Source organism: Gallus gallus, chromosome 5 (genome assembly GCF_016699485.2).
Source record: "Gallus gallus isolate bGalGal1 chromosome 5, bGalGal1.mat.broiler.GRCg7b, whole genome shotgun sequence".
Taxonomy (NCBI): Eukaryota; Metazoa; Chordata; class Aves; order Galliformes; family Phasianidae; genus Gallus; species Gallus gallus.
Window position 1 is genome coordinate 1,752,742 of NC_052536.1, and position 19,777 is coordinate 1,772,518.

The following is a 19,777-nucleotide window of genomic DNA, read 5'->3' on the forward strand; positions in this document are numbered from 1 at the left end:
AGGGGGGGGTCTGGGGACACCTCCTGGGATACTCTCAGGGCTGGTAGTGCCAGTGTTGCCAGACCATAGGGTGGTTTCAGCCCATGCTCCTGCAGTGGGGCGAGACCCAGGTGTGGGGCGGAGGCTCCCCGAGTTCCCTGCAAGCCTGAGCGTGCATTGGGACATCAAAGGTACACGGCTGCCTCCTCCTCCCCTTCCCTGCATGCTGCCAGCCCTCCTGGGTGCTGTGCAGCAGACAGAGCGGCCTGGGACTGCAGCCACAAGGCAGAGGGTGACAATGCAGGAAGGAAATCCCAGCCAAGACATTGATTTTAATTTTTAAGAATTAAAAAACAAAAACAAAACAACAGAACAACAACAATAACAAAAAAAAAAAAAAAAAAAAGAAAGAAAACAGACAGAACTTCCTGAAAACAGCTTCCTACCTCATAATTTCACAGAAATTAGCTTGGAAACATCATTTGCTCTCCCCACTCCTGTACCTGCTTCGGGCTCTGCCCTTTCCCCCCCTCCCACCAGCCCACCCTGCTGATGGGGGCCAGGAAGGGGCTCTGCCCCTTGCCCACTTCAGCCAATGCAGCCAGGGCAGAGCTTTCTCCCCCCTCCAAGGTGACCATCTGGCTCTGGGGGTGCCACAAAGGGTACAGGCAGCCCTTAGGGGTACCCCCACCACCCCAAGGGTATCTGCTCCAGCAGCCCCCCACAAAGGCTCTGCCCTCCAGCCTAGCACTGGGCACTGTGCAGGGGATGCAGAGCTAGCGCTGACTGCAAGCTCAGGTACCACTTTACTCCCTCCAGCATCACTGGCATGACATGGCCCCCCAGCCTTGAGGCTTTGCTCTCCCACCAGCAGGACGCCCACTGCCCGGTGCTAATGAGTTAATAAATTCATTTCTGACTAAGAAATTAGACCCTTAAGAAAAAATCCACCATCCCGCTTTCACCCACCCTCCCTCCCCATATCCACCCCAAAGTAACCGTGGTTCATTTGGAGACCCCGGTGGCAATGGTGCCCTCCGTGCTGGCACCAGTGGCCACCGGCGAGGGTTGGGGACAGGTGGGCACCAGCAGTGGCCAACCTCTGGCCGTGGTCTGTTGGCTGTGGGCTGGGCTCAGGGTGTTAGTCCTTGGGCGACTTCTTGCTGTGAGCGTTCCACATGCCGCGCTTGGAGTGGTAATAGTGGTAAAAGTTCCTGAGACGCAAGCGCTCCACCTCCAGCCCACTCTGAAGGACCCTGCAGCCAGACAGATGGACCTCTGCTCAGGGAAACGAGGGGATGGATGCAGCCAAAGCCCTGCCCATAGGTGGGGGCGTGGGGGTCCCCGTCACACAGGTGGGGGTACAGGGGTCCTGCTGCCTCCAGCCTCACCTGTCCAGGAGCTCCCAGTCCTCCCCGCCCCAGCGGTCCCTGAACTCCTCCGTGTTCATCCCTCCGACGCGGTCAAAGTCCGACTTGTAGATGCCAAAGAGACCAAAGCCATTCACCTCCCAGTAACCTGGAGGGAGGAGCGGTGAGATCCCCATCCCACCAAACCATCACCCTTCGTGCTCCCCGGAAGCCACATCCATGCTCACACCCCATCCTAATCTTTCCCCCTGTCCCCCCTTCCTACCACTGCTCTGTCCCCATCATTGCCACCTCCTACTGGGGTCCACAGGGTAACACTCCAAGTTCTGGAGAACCCTTGGGCTCAAATCTCGCCTCACCAAAGCAGAACAAACCCACCCGATCCTGGCTGTAACCCAAACCCAGCATCGCAGCAACACTCGGGTGCACAGGTGGTATCTCCCAGCTGGAAGGTGGCACAAGGAAGGGGACCACTCACCGTTGGGCTCCCGTGGGGAGCTGCCACAGCTCAGCCTCATGACGATGGGCGCGTAGGCCAGCTTCCCTTCCACGCAGTGCTTCCGGATGCTGTCCAGGATGTTGGGGGGGAAGTGGATGTGCAGGTCGCACAGGAACACAATGCTGTGCCCATCCTGAGGGTGGGGACAGACACAAGGGGGAAGCTCGCAGCCAAGCCACACCAGGAGCTACAGAAGCCCCAGAGGGAGCAGTGTGTCCTCACCTCAACCATGTCCACACCAGCCTGCAGCCCTGCTGAGCGCTCAAAGTTCCCTGTGCGCCGTAAGTACTGGTAGCTGAGGGGAGAGAGCAGGGCAGTTAGCTTTGGTGATGAGAAGGAACCTCCTCAAGGGGACAAACACTGTTTAACACCTTTTCTTGGTGACATGGACAGTGAGATTGTGGGCACTCTCAGCAAGTCTGTGGATGACACCAAGCCATGCAGGGATAGACATGCAGGAGGGAAGGAATGCCATCCGGAGGGACCTCAACAGGCCTGGAGATATGGGCCCATGTGAATCTCATGAAGTTCAACAAGGCCAAGTGCAAGGTAACGCACCTGGATCAGAGTAAACCCAATGAGAAAGTCAGGGAACTGGGAGAACAGAAGTGGTGAGGGACTGGCACAGGCTGCCCAGAGAAGCTGTGGATGCCCCATCCCCAAAGGTGTTCAAGGCCAGGTTTGATGGGGCTTTGGACAACCTGGTTTAGTGGAAGATATCCCAGCCCACAGCAGGGAGTTGGAACTAGATGGGCTGTAAGGTCCCACCCAACCCAAATCATTCTACAACTCTATGAAGAAAGGGGCCACCTCAAGCCAATGGTTGTGACAGCACCACCAAGATGGCCTGCCCATCTACGAGACCACCACCACCAGACCACGGTGGGATGCGGAGAGGATGCGGGGGTCCTTGGGATGGGTTACCGAGGCAGCCGGGCATCCCGCAGGGCTTTCTCAACATCCATGTCATCGCTGTCAAAGTCCACCAGGATGACGTTGAAGTTGGCATCCTTCGTAATGTCATACAGGCCGACCATGTCTGAGATGAACTGCTGGACCCAGCGCGCTTGGTTCTTCACTGCCGGGCATAGCCACAAACATCCCTCAGTCCTTAGGATCCCCACACTTAGAGGCCCCCAAAACACCCCCAAACGAGCAGCCTGTCACATTACCCCAGATAACTTCCATATTGCTATGGGTCTGGCCTCCTGAGAGCCCTGATAGCACTTGCCCTAGGGAAAGGCACTTGGCAGTACCAGAGCCATGGGCACGCTCCTCAACCCCAACGCCTGACACAGACTGGGCTTCAAGCCATGGCCCATGCCCTCCTAACTGTCTGCAGCCCCTTGGATATGCCAGGAGGATGCAAAATCCCACCGGAGAACACTGTGGGCGGCACAAAACATGCCAGAGAGACGCGTCCTGCTGTCACCTACCAGGTACCACGAAGTGCACCATGATGTCCTGCTTCCAGCTCAGCTGCAGAGGCCGGCACAGAATGGGCTTCCCATAGAGGATGCTCCAGGTGCTTGGCTGGGCCTCAGTGGCTCCCAGGGCTGGCCCCTCAGGGTTGGCTTCAGCACTGTCATCCTGCTTGCCTTGGTGCAAGAGGACGTAGACATACTCAGAGAGCCGCACTGTCCGCTGGCCCCGTTCTGCTAGCTCCAGCTCCAGCAGGTAGCGGTTGCCCCGGGCCGTGTCCCGGCGCTTCTCCACATTGACAATCCGCAGGAGAGTGTAGATGCTGTGGGGGAAGGAGAAACAGGTGAAACAGCCAAAATAAAGATTGAGTGGGTGGGCTGTGAGATGGGTTGGACATTGGCTAGCAGGCTGCACTCGAGAGGATGGCAAACAATGGTTTATACTCAGGCTGGCAGCCTGTAACATCCCCTAAGGATGGATATTGGCCTCCATGCCATTCTGTATCTTCATAAATGATCTGAACAATGGGATCGAAAGCACCTTCTCCAAGTTTGAACAGGGTGCCGAGGTGGACACGGCATGAAGTTTAGCAAAGACAAGTGCCCACTCCTTCACCTGGAAAGGTATAATCAAAGAGCCCAGGGAAGCCTGGAGAGGGTCCAAGGGATGGCCACAAAAAATGGCCAAAGGGCTCGAGAACCTGTCCTATTTGGAAAGTCTGAAGGAGTTGGGTTTTTTCCACACAGGAGAAGAAAAGGCTCAGGAAGGGCTCATCACTGTATTCCAGCTCCTAAAGGGCAGCTAGAAAGAGGACAGAGGCTGTCTCTTCACTAGGAGCCAGACAAAGAAGACAAGGGGCAACAGGTACAAAGTGTACCAGGAGAGGTTTCGTCCTGGTAAAAGATAATTTTTTTTACGGTGAGAAAAAAAAACACTCACTGGAACCACCTCCCCAGGAACATGGCAGCATGTCCACCTCTGGAGGCTTTCAAGGTATGGTAGGACAGGCTGCTGGGTAATTTCCCACCCCAGAGGTTGGGCCTGATGATCTTTGGAGGTCCCTTCCACCATGGGCTGCTCTACGACTCTAACCCAATATCCAGCCCACCTGGTCCCAAGAAGCCAAGTGGGGCCAAGGCACATCCCCCCACATCCCACCTGCACCCTGCTGCCTCCCTACCCCCCATTCTTCTCGTTGAGCTTCTCCATGTACTGGGCCACCACATCGACCACCTCGCTCTCACTCAGCTGCAGGTTGCCTGAGACGTTGCAACGCAGGTCATTCCAGTCGGAGCGCAGGAGCTCGAAGTCCACCGAGCTGACGCTGAACGTCCTCTGCCAGTTGATGGAGTCCTCCAGCCAGCTCTGCGGCAGCTCCCCTGTCTCATAGCTGTAGTCTGACACCTCCTCTTCCTCCTCTTCCTCCTGGCCCTTTCCCTCCTGCTGGGATGCCGTTATCTCCGACGTCTTCAGAAAGGACGTCACCCGTGTCCCCTGTGAGCGAGTCACCTCAGAGGAGTTGTAATCAGTGGTGACTGCCATCCTGCCCGGGGCAGTGGTCACATCCTCGTTGGTCTCCTTGCTGAAGATCCCTTCAGCCCCCAGTTCTTCCCGCTTGCTCACCAGCTGCCACCTCCTGTCACCTGCCCGGCTGGTCTTCCTCCTGGCTGTCTCTCTCTCTTTGGAGATGTTGCTCAAGAGCCAAGGGGTCCGGTGGCCAGGGGCAGTTCGGAGCTTGCTGGAGGCGATGGGACGCTTCTGAGGGGTCCTGGAGTGAAGGTGCACTTTCTTCAGAAGCTTTGGGTAAAGGAAGATGCTGGGGAAGGCAGAGTCCTGGGCTGGGGCTTTGCGTTTGCCTGGCTGCAGCCTGGTCACATACACCTTCTCCTGGGCTTTCTGAGGTTTTTTGTCCTCCTTGGATACTACGGACTTGCTGGGACCTGGTGTTTTGGCTCTGCCACCAAAGATGGGAACAGAGAGGTGAGACTGGAGGCTAAGGGCCCCAGCACGCTTGGAGGACACCAGCAGCCCCAGCTCATCCTCCTCACTGGGCTCCTGGGGTAACCATCGGAGCATCCTCCCACGGACTCTCTCCTGCACAGCTCCTGTGTTCCCATTGCCACGGGGACCCGCAGGAGTGGCTGTAGGGCTGGGGGTGGCAGGGGGCATGCTCCACCTTCCCATGCCCACCTCATCCCGTGCCCGACTCTGCTTGCGGCGGAAGCTGTAGTAGTCCAGGTAGTCCCCATAACCTCTGGTGACTGGCAGAATCTCCTTCCTTTGGGCTTCAGGTACCAGCTCGAGGTTCTTCCTGGTTTTGGGAGGCGGGTCTGTGGCCTCAGGGCTGTCCACTGTATCCTCATCCTCCTCATCATCTTCAAGGAAATCTAGGGAACAAAGACAGAAATAAGTTTCTCAAGGGTCTCTGCTGCTCTGCAGCACAATGGCTCGGGACAAGCAGGCAAAACTTGTCTCCTTAAGGGGATCAACGTGAAAACTGTCCCTGGGTGAGGGAGACTGAGAGCTGGCAGGCCTCAGCAGGGATGGGGGCTAAAGACTCCAGTAATTAAGCCTTCCAAACCTTGGCTAATTAACCCCTCCAAGCATATCACTGGAGAGACACATTGATTAATTCCATCTCCCATCAGCTGGGCTGGCGGGTTGGGATGCCAGGTCCTCAGCCCTGTGCCAAGCCGCTGAGAGATGCCTGAGAGCTGCCAGTGGGCAGGCATGACTCACTGTCTGGGTTGAGGAAGAGAAATGCTCGCTGACGTGGGTCCTCCTCCTCCTCATCCATCTTCATGTACTTATAAAAACCGAACCTGTGAGACAGAGATGAAAGATGAGGTCCCAGAGATAAGAGGGGTGCACAGGGGAAGGGTGCTCATGAGCAGGCATGTGCATACTGCCATGCACATACACACACTGGGACAGGAGCTGGGGTCATCAAAACGTTAAGGTTGGAAAAGACCTCTAAGGTCATCTAGTCTAACTGCCAGCCCATCACCATCATGCTCACTAACCACGTCCTTGGGTACTACATCTCCCCTTTTCTTGAACAAATCCCCAGGAGATGGGCTGGGGGCCAGCCTGGAGGTGGCCCTTCACTGTGGACAGGGCTTGGGGATGCACGCCAACACTTACTTCTCCAGGTAGAGCGGGGACTCCCTGTAGAAGCACTTGTTCTCCGTCTCCATGTGAGTGAGGCGTGTGAAGTCGTTGGGGTACACAAACGAGAGGTAGACCTGGGGAGCCAAGCACTCTGCCATCACCAGTGCACCCATCTGGCTTCATCCCAGCACCCCAAACGCACCACACAGCGTTCATCCCAAACCCATCTGGGTCAAGAAGGGAAGGCTCAGCTTGGCCCTCCACCAAAAGACATTTTCTCCTGGATTTGAACCAGGTTGAAACATCACAGGCAAACCAGGACCCAGTACAAGGGCAAGAGCTTTGGCAAGTTCCCCTCCCAGGCATCACAGAGAGACACTTACAAATTGCAGGCCCTGGTAGCGGGCGATGGGAAAGTCCTTCACCACGTAGGTGGGGCTGTAGGCACAGGGCACCAGCACATTCTCCACGCGGGACGGCTCTATTGCAGGGGCTGAAGAGAGGCAGGTGTGACTCAACCCAACCTGTGTCCATCCCATGTTACAGTTTGTAGTCCAAACCATCCCAAATTGCCCCCAGAAGAGATGTCCTTCACCCCACAGATGGGCAGAAGGTAGGGAGGATGCTCTGGGTACCTGGAGCATCCAGGTCCTCCCTTCTTCATTGAATCACAGAGTGGTTTGGGTTGGAAGGGACCAAAGAAAGTCACGGAGCAGTGGAAAGTCCCATCCACTTACTGAGGAAGAAGGTATCCCTGGGGTCAGACTTGAGCATGTCAGCCCCATGCTCATCCCACTGTGCCTCCCAGAGGTAGCTCCCACTGTGGCTGGCCATGGACTGCGGGATGTGCTCCACATGGTTCATCTTCAAGGACGATTCATCTGAGGGAGGAGAGGGTGATGGCTGAACCCCTTGGTACACCGCAGGACTCATCCTCTGGATGAGGGGAGCCCTGGGAATCCCCAGAAAGGCTGTAGGGGAGAATCCTGGTTGAACCCCACCACTCAGCATCAGTTCCTGTATCCCACAGACTCAGAAGGGATACCCACCCGGGACACAAGGGATGCACCCCCAAAAGGAGGCATGATCTGCATCCCCAAATTGTGTTCTCTGAGGGGAACAGCATATCCCATAGGTCCCCAGCTCCTGGGAGGGCAAACCCAGCCCCTCCAGCCCACCTGCAGGCTTGCAGACCCTGTGACTAATGAGACAAATGATTATTGCTATCAACTAATGACACATAGGAAAAGGGTACAGGTGATCTCAGCCAGGATCCCCAGCTCTGATTACAGCATCGCTCACTACAAACACAAGAGGTGGAAACAGTCAGAGGTTTTGGCTCCCAGGGACACAGGGATTAAGCCTTGGATTAAGCCTTCCCCTTCGAGCCTCAAGTAAACACAACATGAGCTTGGTTTCTGCCCTTCTCCCATTTAAGGATTTCGGTGACACATTGTCCTTGGCTATTCACCAGCCCCCAGAGTGCCACTAAGGGAGGTCACCATGCCCTGGTCACCTTGGTCCCAGGTGGGGCTGCCTGTTCCCAGTATTCAAAGACACTGCGGGGAAGCAGGCAGATCTCAAATGCAGCACCCAAAATGCTTCTTTGTGCGACAGGGACATGCTGGAGCACAGGGAGATGTGGGACACATTGCATTGCATCCTCATGCAGCCAAATAAGGAAAATGCTGGAGCAAGGGAAGAGGCAGAGCTTTAAGCCCTGGGGATAGGCACTCAAAAGTGGTTTGGCTTCACCCTGGGAAATGCTGCTGGGCTCCAAAGGAGCTGGGAAGCAGAACATCGGTGCTGATGGATAGCAGTTGGGGGAAAATTTATCTGCACCTCATCCATCTCCTACCCCTCCACCCCTCTTCTCCCCACTGATCCCTGTGTGTTGCTTCAGTGACGCCTTCCAGGGCGTGTTTGATGACCAGTCCTCATGCGCACTGAGCGCCAGGGCAGGACCCATCCATCACGTTCTTTCTTGCTGCCAGACCAGGGAAGGGGCAGGAGGCAGAAGATCTATAGATTTAATTAAATCCCATGCCATCCATTCCCACCTCCATGACAGCTCCTCATAACTCAAGGCCAAGGAGCTGAGCTGCTTGCCAAGGGAGGCGAGCCTTGTTAGCAAGGAGGAGGCTGGAGAGCAGCAGCCACGGGAGCTGCATTTCTGTGGCATACCACTTCTATATCCCATTTTTGGGAGGGCCACAGCATCACCCCTACCCGCTGCAGTCCCATTCCTCCTATCCAGCAGAAGCCCTGGTGGGTTCAGACCTATCTTCTCTTGCATCTGGTTTCAACCAACATTTTGAGCCCAGGTGAGCGCAGCATGGTGGTTTGCTGGCTGCTAGCACCTGGGATGGTCCTTACCTGTGTACAGAGATATGTAGGAGGAGTCAATCACTTCGAACTTCAAGCTAGGGAGGAAAACTCGCCACTAGGAAAGAAGGAGATAGAGGATCAGTAGGAGGACGGGTCCTTCTCCACCCTCAGCTCCCAGGAACCATCCTCAACCCCAACATCACAGCGGTGGAATGAGAGGGAGGGCTGACCCTATCTCAGCACAGGTCCAGACCTACCTCCTTCCTTAAACTGCAGTGTTCCGGGCTTGTTCCCTGCATGACTGGAAAACGGAAGGCTCCCAGAAGTGGGGCTACCCACTGGTTGCCACATATCCCAGACCCATGTGGTACTTCTGGGCCAGGTAGCAGCTTCTTCCCAACCAGCATTCATCACCAGGGCAGCACAGACGTGGGATCAAAACCCTGACCCACAGCTGTCATTCACTGACCCCTAAACCACCCCCTCCTTCCCCTGCCTCTCTCCAGTGCTGCAAACCACTGAGACTTATGTTGGCAAAAGCAAGAACAGGAACAGACTGAGGCAACCCCCTGCAGATTCCCACTGGTGCTTTTAGACCAGCTTCAGCTGATTTGGGGCACATTAACAAGCAGCAAATATGCATTGACTTCAGAGGGTCTTCACAGCTGCCTGCACTGATTTGACTGCCATTTAAAAGCATGCCCCGAATAGATGCGAGCCTTTGTACAGACAAGCCCTTACATACCCCAAGCAAGGGATGCATTAGGGTCCTTTGTTGTCTCTCTACAAGCACCTGAGAGGCTTCCCTCCCTCCAGCAAGAAAACATTTCCCCCTCTTGTTTGTTTTTCACATTAGAAATTCAGATCTTATCAGCACTGCATGCACCCAGACAGAGCACTGCTGAGTGCTGGGGAGGAGAAATGCAAGGAAGGGGAGCTGCCAGCCTGTGAGATGCTTTGCTGGCACAAGTCTGACTCCAGTGATTAATGAGTGTTTGGGAAAAAGGAAACCTTTGCGAAAGAGCCAACATCTTCCCCTCCCCAAAAGAAGAAAAAAAGAAGCCCGAGCTCCTGAGAACAGCAGGGCTGTGCTGCCAGGTAGGCAAGTCCAGATCTGAAACTGCTGGTATCTAAAGGAGGGGTGGGGAAATAAAAAAGGGACCTAAGGCAGTAGGATGGGCTGACAGATCTACAGGGCAGCAGTGTCCCAGGTGGTACCTGTCTGTCCCCATCGTATCCACAGTCTGGGCTCCTCCAAAAAGAGACCTTTCCTACCCTGCCAGCCCAATTCTCTTTGAACATGGCAAGGGGAAAAAAAAAAAAAAAAAAGGAGGGAGGATGGGACTGGTCAGCTGCTGATCAGAAACAAGCCTGGAAGCAGCACAGGAGACATTTACTCACGCCAACTTCCACGTGGTCTGAGCCTCGGTCATCTTGCTTGTGAAGCAGCTCAAAGTAGTAGCGCCTAGACGACATAAGGCTGCACAAGAGGGGGAAAGGCTGGTTAGGAAACGTTGCTGCTACTGCTGCCAGGGCAATGGGGTGGAGCTCCCGGACCCTCAGTGTCAGGGGAGTCATCTCTGCAAAGCATCTCTGTCCTGCTCACGTGTGGCTAAAATTTCTTGGGGGTGAGGAGAAAGGCAGGGTGAGAGGGATATCTGCAACTAGTTCTACTGTTTTAATAGAAAAAAAGGAACCCTAGTCCCTAACTCGTGCCGTCCAACACCTTTAAGGCGTGGGCCAGTGCTGGGTGTTTTGGGAAGGGGCTGTGGGTGGGAGCTGGTCAGGATCAGTGTGGAGCTTACCGTAGAGGTTTGGAGACCTGTGAGCTGAATTTGGTGAACTCCCCTGGAGCTGTCCACTCAGTACCCAGCTGGGGAAAGGAAAAATGAACATCTAAGAGCTGCTAGCTAAGCAGGCACAAGCCCAAACCCTGCCACACAGACAGAAAGAAGCTCTCCTCTGCCTCCATTGGGCACCGTGCCACGCTGCAGAAAGGCTCATCAGGCAGGACAGAGGGCTCCACCCCAGGGTCCCCTTGTCCCCACCTCTGCTGGCACTCTTGGCACAGGAGCTTGTCACCGGACACAAGCAGCAAGATTCCAAAAGCATGTAAGTGTGAATCGAGACCATAGGTTTTCCAGTTCCCCAGGAAAATCCAACAGCATACATTACACCTCCCACCCTAGGACAGGAGCATCCCCAGTGCAGGGAAGTCTGGAGGGTGAATGTGCATACCTTGCCCACAAAGGCAGCCAGCCGTAAGTTGGATGGGCTCTCATCGGAACTGAGCCAGAACTCTGAATTGTCATCTGATGCCACGGAAAACTGGAAATCTCCTGAGGACAGCAGAGGAGAGGTATACAGCAGTGCTGGTGGCCTGGGCTGGCTGGATGAAGGTGACAGCATTTCCTTGTGGCATGAGGAAATGTGGAGGGATGGATGGACAGAAGTAACATGGTGCCATGGACCCCACACTGTGCTCTGTCCTGGACAGGACTAGTGCTTCAGCTTCATTCAAAACCATGGAAGAGGATCTCTGCCCAAAAAAGGCCCTCCTGCCTGGGAGCCAGGGACTCTCCAACACTCCTTCTGCCCTCATTTGGCCCGAGAAAGGGGAGGGGGCAGCTTCCCCACACCACTTCATGGGGAGAAGACGCCCAAGATCCCCACTCACCATCCTTGAAAGGGTGGATGTAGCCAAAAATCCTTAGCCCGTAGTTCTTCCACTTGGGTGACACCGCCAGCTTCTTCACCGTGGTGCGGGTCTAGGGATGCAAGAGTACAAATAGTTCACACCTAGTGCCAATGTTATCTACCCCTCATCCTCCTGGGGCTTTGTACCCCTGAAACCAGAGGGGTCACAGAGGTCCCATCGCCACCCAGATCTCTCCATCTCTGCTCTGCAGCCTGGCTGGCTCTTATGGCAATCACCTGTCCCAAAGGGAACCCAAAAGCCTGCATGCCAGAGAGAGGGATGAGCGGGCCCTCCATCCAACCCACCACCATTGGGTCTGGGACTCACGTGTGGAAAGAGTGGAAAATGGAGATTCTTCCTTAGGTGCCTCACGGCTCCTCCACACCAGTCTTCAAAAACATGCAGGTTTGCTTTCCCCTTGTACTGCAGAACGAGGGAAAGAAGCGACAGATGTGCGGGTCACCTCCCAGGGACAGCGTTAGGGACAATCCTATGCTCACAGCACCAAAACCCAGTGGATAATCTTCCTCCCACTGCTGCGAGGGCACCCTTTTGGTTCCCGAGCAGGCTCACACAAGGACTGTTCCCCTTCTGGATACAACAGCAAAAGCCCAGCCCCACTATCACCCATCCCATTGGAACCAGAAGGAAGAGACCGCGTGATTCTTCCCCACCTCTCAAAACCATGGTCTTCTTGGCCATGCTTCCCTCCCACCATCACCCCCCACACGTGTACCTTCTCATCCCAGGGCAGAGCCTGCTTGGTCAGGTTGAGTTTGGGGCGCCTGGCAGCTCGTGAGCCTCTGGAAAACCATTCGTTCCAATCCTGCCCATCGTTCTGCCAAGGAAGCAGGAGATGGGAGATGAGAGGTGCGGGGCAGCGGGGCCACAGCCAGCACACTGCTCAGATGTGCTTGCAGGATACTTCCTTATGCCTAAATACCTCATTTGAGATGTCAAGCGTTTCCAAACCAAATGGAAAGCTTTCAAGGCTGAACACAAAGGAAAGTGGGGCACCTCGCTACGGAAGAATGTTGGCAAGACATCCCAGAGAGCAGGGCTTCAAAACGTTCCAGCTCAACTCACTTCCCGTCCTCTGCCGAAAGTGCTCCTGCTCCAAAACAGCACACTTGCTGTTCATCCTAAACGCTGGTCCAGCAGGCTACGGGAAGGACTATTTTGGGCTGTGTTTCCAAAAGAGCAGGAGCTTGGGCGATAATGCGATCTGCGCTTCTGCCTCCGGGGAGAGGCAGCAGGGTGCCTCCCCGCTCTCCCTCTTCCTTTAAAGGGGATTAGATTAATCCGATCACTCGTGTCTCCTAATTTAGAGGGATTAGGGGAGCAGTCACCTGCCCCCAGCTTGCTGGAGAGGGAGAGTTGGGCTCTTCTGGAGAACCATGGCACAAAGCACAGCCCGTTACAACGTGCAGCGCCAAGGAAATAATGAGCAAACTTTTCCTAAATGATGTCACTAGTGTTCTGGGGGAGGGGGAGTGATGCTCTTCAGAGGCATTGTTAGGGAGGAGGCGTAATTGTGCTCACTGGGAAAGCCAGGATGCAATTACAGAGCATTGCAGAGCCTTGCCACAACATTCCAGCATCAGGGCCAGAGTGTCCTGCAAGCAGGTGGGGACACTGCAACAACAAAAGGTGACACACAAAGGACCAGTGGTGCCAACAGCAAGATCTGCAGCAATGCCCAACCGGGGCTCAGAGCACACTGGGAAGAAAACTTCTCATCTCAGTTTTCAGTCTGCAGTTGTTTGCTCTGGATTCAAGGGCTCTCCACTGCGAGACAGATGTCAACAAATGGGACCGAGTCAAGAGGAGGCTCCTAAGATGGAGAAGTGAACACAGGAGAAGGCGGCTTCACCCAGCAAAGCAGGACCTTACTGCCATGGACAACTGAGTAATGGATGCAGATTGTGGCAGACTTCTCAGACAGGGCAAGAGGCAACAGGCATCAGTCACAACACTGGAAGTACCAACTGGGTGTCAGGGAATTTAATTTCCACCATCAGGGCTGTTGAAGAGAACCAAAAGGTTGTCCACCCTTGGATCTTACTCAAGGCTTGGAGCATTCTGCTCTACTCAACCACGCATTAAGTAAGGAACACAGATCAGGAACCTTCACAGATGCCATCCCACCTTGTTCCCACCATGGCTCTCATTCCCACCTGCTCCTCCTCGTGGCTCTCACTGGAGTCCTCGGCCTTCCTCTGCCGTGCCGCTGCCTGGGCCACCGCCGGCCGCCTGCCGGGGTCCATCACCTCCCCCAGCCGCTCCCCATCTGCAGTGCAAACACAGGAACTGCTGAGTGAGACCACGGCTGCTTCCTCCAGCCTCACCACCACCAGATGCTCCTGGGCCTTTCCTGAGGCCACAGCAGAGATGGACACGGTGAGCCCTGGCTGTGATTCCCTTCGTTACATTCGTACTAAGCAGCTTGCAGCGGCTCATCAGCACTGCTTTTAATTACTCTTCTCACAACAGCCCTTCTACGTCAGATGGGATAAGCTCCTGTGGGACCTCAGCTCCCCATCCAGCTGTCGGGACGGCGCCGAACAAAAATCAGCCCAAGCACCACACCATCACAGAGCATCTCAAGGTGGAAGGGACCCGTGATGACCACCAGGTCCAACCTCTGGCTCCACACAGGGCAACCAAGAGTCAAACTATCTAAGAGCACTGCCTTCTTGAGCTCCGGCAGCTCAGGGCCATCCCACTGCCCTGGGCAGCCTCTTCCATGTCCACCATGACCTCAAAAGCAGCACGGGATGAGGCAGCTCCCCAGAGGGGACTCTATGCCAGCCCCATAGCCCAGTGAGGAGCCCAGAGGCAGTGCTAAGTCCCCACGGACAGCAGGAACAGCATGGTAGGGGTCAACAAGACTCTCCCATGTTCTCCATCGTCTCACTTGATGGTTCCGGGGAGCTCCTGCCTGCCCCAGGACAGGGCTGGGGAGCCCCCAGACCCAGCAGCCTCCTGATGTACGTGCACCGATGCCATTAGCATTCGAGCGGCTGCGCAGCCCACATCTCCTTGGAGATGGCAGCACAAATCCCATCCTCAGCACGGCTGCAGCGCGGGAACAGGAAATTAAGCTCTAAAGCCCCCTTATTCTGCTCTCTGCCATTATTCAGCCCTGGCAGCTCCAGCTTTCTGCTGGCAGCTCCCTGCCTCCCTCCCATGTCTTCAGACCCACAGCCCCATCTCAGCCTCGACGGGGATGGGGAGCATCGCAGGGAGGAGTGGGACAGGATCCAGATTGAGACCCCCCCATCAGCAAGAAGGGAGCAGAGGGGCAGCTGTTCCCACATCCCCCAGCCCGCCCTGGGGATAACTGTGTTCCCCCAGGAAGAGCTGCCATGTCCCCGTGGAGGGCAAGAGATGCTTTTGCCAGTATTTTCACCTGTACCCCTTCTCTGCCATTACGCATCTCCTCGGCAGGGATGGGGTGTGCTCAGAGAGGTGGCTGCAACCCAGAAGGAGGGGAAAAAAAAAAAAGAAAAAAAAAAGCACCACCAAAGCCACAGAAGAAGGTTTCCGCAGCAATGTTTGTTCTTCTGCAATTCAAATATTGGATAGGAAAGTCAAGGACAGTCTTTGCCCAAAAAAAACAAATGCTAATCAGCCCGGCTGCAACTGAAAATAAACACCCCCTCCTTGAGAAAGGGAGGGAAAGGCCAGCATCGCTACCAGCGAGCAGCAAGTTGGGTATGAACCCTCCTCATCTCACCCTCCAGGCCCAGAGCCCTCTCCCTCCTCCCCAGGCCCCACTGCTTTCCAAAGCCAAGGCCGCTGGAAGCCCAGCCCCACAGCAGGGACAAAAGGCACTGCGGAGAGGTATTGTTCAGCTCCTGGCCCTGCAGCGAGGCAGCAGCGAGAATAAAAGGCTCCTGCCTGCGAGATGCTGGCTGGGGAGCAGCATCCTCTCTTCTCTCCCTACCCCAAAGGGTGCCGAACATCTGGGTGCTGCCAGAAATGCAGCCCAGCAACAAATTTCTGAGCACTCCAACCAGGTGGGGTTCGGGGCAAATGATATGGATGGAAAATACTGAGTTTGCGCTCAAACCCCTGAAATCTTGTGCTGGAAACAGAATGCAGTTCCTACATGCCTACTGGGTGCTGGGGTTCGGTTCCCCAGGCTCCGGGGCTCTGGCCAAACTGAGGGATTTGGGGGTTGGTTGCACCCCAAAAGTCATTAGCACTCAGGGTGAAGGATGCTGCAGCCACCCCATGAGCGACCCACATCCAGAGCAAGGCAAATGGGAAGAGGCAGATGTAGCTCGGTGCTCCTGACTGACAGATCTCCCCAGAGGGGAGCATCTGCTCTCATCTTCCCAATCCTGCAGCAAAAGCACCCTGCTGAAAGGGAGATACCAAAGCAAGGTACGTCGTCCTCCAAGCCAACCACCAGCAGCCCCTCCTCTCTCCATCCCCAAAACATCAGCACACTGGGCTGTGCTGCTTACCAAAGTCATCAAGGTGCCTCCAGGGCTGGATCCTTCCAGGCTGATCCTCCTGGACAATGGATGCTCTGGGAAGCAGCAGCTCAACCCACGTGGGAAAGATGGGGGACACGAAGAAGAAACCAGCTGGAGACGCCAACACCAAGCCCTGTGGTCCAACCACATTGCTCCTCCAAAGCACCCCATTTCTACCAGTCCTGGGTGCTTTGATCCTTTCCTCCACTTTTAATCTCAATTTGGCATCCAATCCAGCAGAGCCTCCCTTAAGGAGGATGCACCAGGATCAGAGGGATCTATGCATCCCCCCCCCCCCCCAAACCTCCCTTCGTGTCGCAGCCATCGGTCAGCAGCCAGCTTCCATCAATCTCCTTGCCCAGCCCAAATCCCTTCGGTCCTGCCATTGCCAAGGCAACAGGCGCTTAAAAAGGGACAGCTGAGCTCTTGGCCACAGCATCTTTGATGGCACACGGAGGACCGAGCGCCACCACGCAGCTGGGGACACGGTGGCTTCCCTCGGGGACAAGCCCAGGGGTGAGCGTCACCCATCACTGTGATGGGAATGCCGAAACCCCTGGAGCCATAAACACGAGCTCCAAGCCCCCCCAGACACCACAATGGGGGGAAGCAAAGGGATAAATGCAGTGTAACGTGCTCACTTCACTCAATTATCCAGCCCTGCAGCCGTTCCAGCCCCACGGCTCGGAGCCGCGCTGCCACGTTTCCCAGCTCCGTGCCACTTTGTTCCCCAGCCCCAGAGCCCTGAGACAGCCCTGGCTGCCCAAGGACAGGGCTCACTTGTCTGCCTCCCTCCTCCTCCCCTCCCAGCAGCACTTGGCAGGGTGGGAGCGCTCACAAAGAGCCGATTCAGGGCAGCGAGGAGGCCGAGGCTCCCTCAGAGAGAGGCCGAAGGGGAAACCAAGCGGCCCAGTGGTGGCACCGCTGCCCTTCTGCGTGGGCCACCGAAGCTTTTCAAAGGGCTCTTGTCTAATCCTCTCCCCTACCTGCACCTCTAAAGAAAGGAATAAAGGCACCCAGCGCTGCAGCACACCGGTCTGTGAGATGTGCTGGGGTGCCACACGTGGTCCCAAAGCCATCAGGGGAGGGACAGGCAGGGTGCTCCCGGCTCGGGTTCAGCAGTCCGGGTAGAGATCTCAGATATTGAGGTGTTGGCAGCTCCCCCTGCACAGCTCTCCAGAGGAGCAGAGGGTTCCCCATCCCTGGAGGTGCTCAAGGTTGGATGGGGCAGGAGGCAACCTGGTTGACAGGAGGTGGCCCACCCATGGAGAGGGACTGGAACTGGATGGGCTTGAAGATCCCTTCCAACCCAACCATGATGCAATTTGTCATCTCGGTGCCCCGCAAGCCAGCCCTGCCTCTGCTCACAGCACTTCGGAGAGCCCTCTTTGCTGCTCTGCCTGCCAACAGCCCTCCAAGAGATATTCCCCAAGGCACACACCCTTGCAGGTGCCACCAAAGCTTTCCCCAAACCCACATCCCAGCCCATCCATCAGCACTGGCAACAGCCACACGTGTTCAGTCACTGCTCCAGGTGGCAGGGCCAGCCAGGCACTCTGCTAAGAGCCATTTTACATCATTGCTATCATTTTTTTTTCTCCTGTTCTTCCCCTTTTTTCTTTCTTTTTTTTTTCCCCTTCCCACCTGGCATGAGACCATTTCCACCCCATTGACTCAGCACGGTTTCCAGCTGGGAGAACACCGTAATGGCCTCATTATTTCAGATGAGGAACCTGTGTGTTAAATTAGGCAGAGAAGGGTAATTATCTACTTGTAGAAGATAAGGGAAGGGGGAGCATTTTATCAGGGACAGAATGCCAGCATGCTCCCCAGCCAAGTCACTGACTGCACTCCCCATGTGAGCAGCATCCAGGCCACAGGGACACCGTAGGGACGCACGTACCCAAAAACGCCCCAGACACCCCCAGGCACACGCCTTCTGGCCTGGCCCCCCACCTTACTTCCTATCAGGAACTCACAACCGGCATTTTCTGGAGGCTGAAGACACATCAGCTCGGTGCTGCTCTATTTAATGAGTAATTAACCTTTCTGAGCATCTTCTGGTGGCTGACGCAAGGCAGGCAGCATCCTCCGCAGCAGGACACGGGGTGTCGGACACCCTTTGGGTTCTGTTGCACAGACAGCCTCCACCCACCTCTCGCTGTAGACAACGTTACCCCACCCCTACGGGACCTGGGACCAGGACAGGCAGCCACGTCTCTGAGCATCTTTCATACCTCTGAATGGAGAGATCCCAAACCCCGGGGCACAGTCCTCACCCAGCGCATCCTCCCTCCGAGCTCAGTTTCCCACCCTGCTCCCCCGAAACAAAGGCTTCCCAGTGATCCTTCAGCAGAGAACACAAGCAAAGCTCCTCCAACCGAACCCCGCTCCCTCCTTAGCGCCGACCCCGCGGCACCCGCCGCACCACGAGGCCCAAAATCCGCACGCTCACACTGCTGTGCCAACTTCAGGTTCTGCACCCGAGAGACGCGGCCGGCCCCGATCGCCCTGGCTGCCTCCAAAAGCCAACTGCCGCCCAATTCGACCACCAACCCCTCTTCCATCCTCACCACCGGGGCGCGGACCGATGAGCAATGGGTTCTACTCCCCCCCCCCCGAGCCCCACGCGCTGCCCGCCCCAAGCCCCGACGTGACCCCACCGAGGGCCGGAGCGAACCCCGGGGGGTAACCCCGAGCCGCGGGAGATGGGGGGGTTACCTCTGCCGTAGGTGAAGGGCAGGCGGAGGGCGCGGCCCTGGCGCACCAGGCTGATGTGCAGGTAGGTGAACCACGCGGCCGAGGTGAGCAGCGCCAGCAGCAGCAGCAGCTTCAGCTGCTTGCGGATCTTCTTCACCGGGAGCCGCGGCATCACCGCCCGCCGCCGCCGCCGCGGCCCGCCGCCGGCCTAGCCCCGGCCCATCGGGCCCCCCTCCCCCGGCCGCCCGCCGCTACGGGCCGGCGGCGGGGGGGCGGCGGCGGCAGCTCGCGGCCGCCCGGTGCATCGCCGCCGCCCCGTCGCGCCGGCAGCGGACACGGGCGGGCGGCGAATGAATGGAGCGGCGGCGGCGGGAGCGGAGGGAGGGGGCGCGGCGCCGCCCGGGCCGAGCGACGGGGGCGGCGGCCAATCGCCGCCCGCCGGGGCGGAGTCTCGGCCAATAGGAGCGCCGCGGGGGCGGAGCCGGAGGGGGCGCCGCGCGTCGCCACGCCAACGGGCCGGCAGCCGCGGGCCGGGCCACGGGGGCTGCGGGGGGAGCGGCCCCGGTTCCGTCCCCGCGGCGTGGGGGAGCGGGGCCGTAACGCGGCGGGAGGGGACGGAGCCGTCCGCGTCCGAGAAGGGCGGCGGGACGGGGGACGCGGGACGCGCGCGGCCCGGCTCTGTGCCCCATCGCCCCCCGGCACGGGTTTGGTACGTCCCTGCGTGCCGCGCCGAGGGGCTGCGGGGCCCGGCCGGGGAGCGGCCGCGGTGCGAGCTGGGACCCGTCCCCTTCCGCACACCGTCGTCTTCCCATCTCGTCCGCTTTCCATCTCATCTCCGTTCCCCTCCCGACCCCGTCCCAGCCCACCTCTATCCCCGTTCCCGTGTCTGTCCCCGTCCCGTTCCCGAGCCAGTCCATCTCATCTCCATGCTTTCCCCTCCCTCTCTCATCCCCAACCTGGTCTCCATCCCACGCTACCTCTATCCCGTGCCGTCCCGATCCCCATCCCGTCCCCGTTCCCACCGCAGTCTCCATCCCATCCCACAGCTCAGCCGGGCCGAGACCGCCCGCAGCTCACCGCACGCTGCTGCCCAGCCTTTTCGGGGCAAGTGGCGTTTTTCCTCGTCCTCGCTGCAGTGCGGGGCTGGAAAGCAAAACGGAGGGAGAATTCAGCAGCGAGGGAA

The 19,777-nt window shown here is 57.1% G+C and overlaps 1 protein-coding gene across 1 annotated transcript; it reads right to left on the bottom strand.

The window, feature by feature from the left end:
• Positions 1-291: 291 nt before the first annotated feature.
• Positions 292-18,946, bottom strand: B4GALNT4 (beta-1,4-N-acetyl-galactosaminyltransferase 4). The gene is made up of 20 exons (XM_015286251.4): positions 18,616-18,946; positions 13,585-13,697; positions 12,144-12,245; positions 11,735-11,830; positions 11,387-11,477; positions 10,948-11,048; positions 10,515-10,582; positions 10,111-10,189; positions 8,758-8,824; positions 7,119-7,262; positions 6,765-6,874; positions 6,415-6,515; positions 6,010-6,092; positions 4,451-5,657; positions 3,285-3,592; positions 2,773-2,926; positions 2,071-2,143; positions 1,828-1,981; positions 1,371-1,497; positions 292-1,235 (listed from the first exon to the last, which is right to left on the bottom strand). The coding sequence occupies exons 1-20, from the start codon at positions 18,764-18,766 to the stop codon at positions 1,121-1,123; spliced, it is 3,444 nt and encodes a 1,147-aa protein (XP_015141737.1). The 5' UTR covers positions 18,767-18,946; the 3' UTR covers positions 292-1,120.
• Between the last annotated feature and the right edge of the window lie 831 nt (positions 18,947-19,777).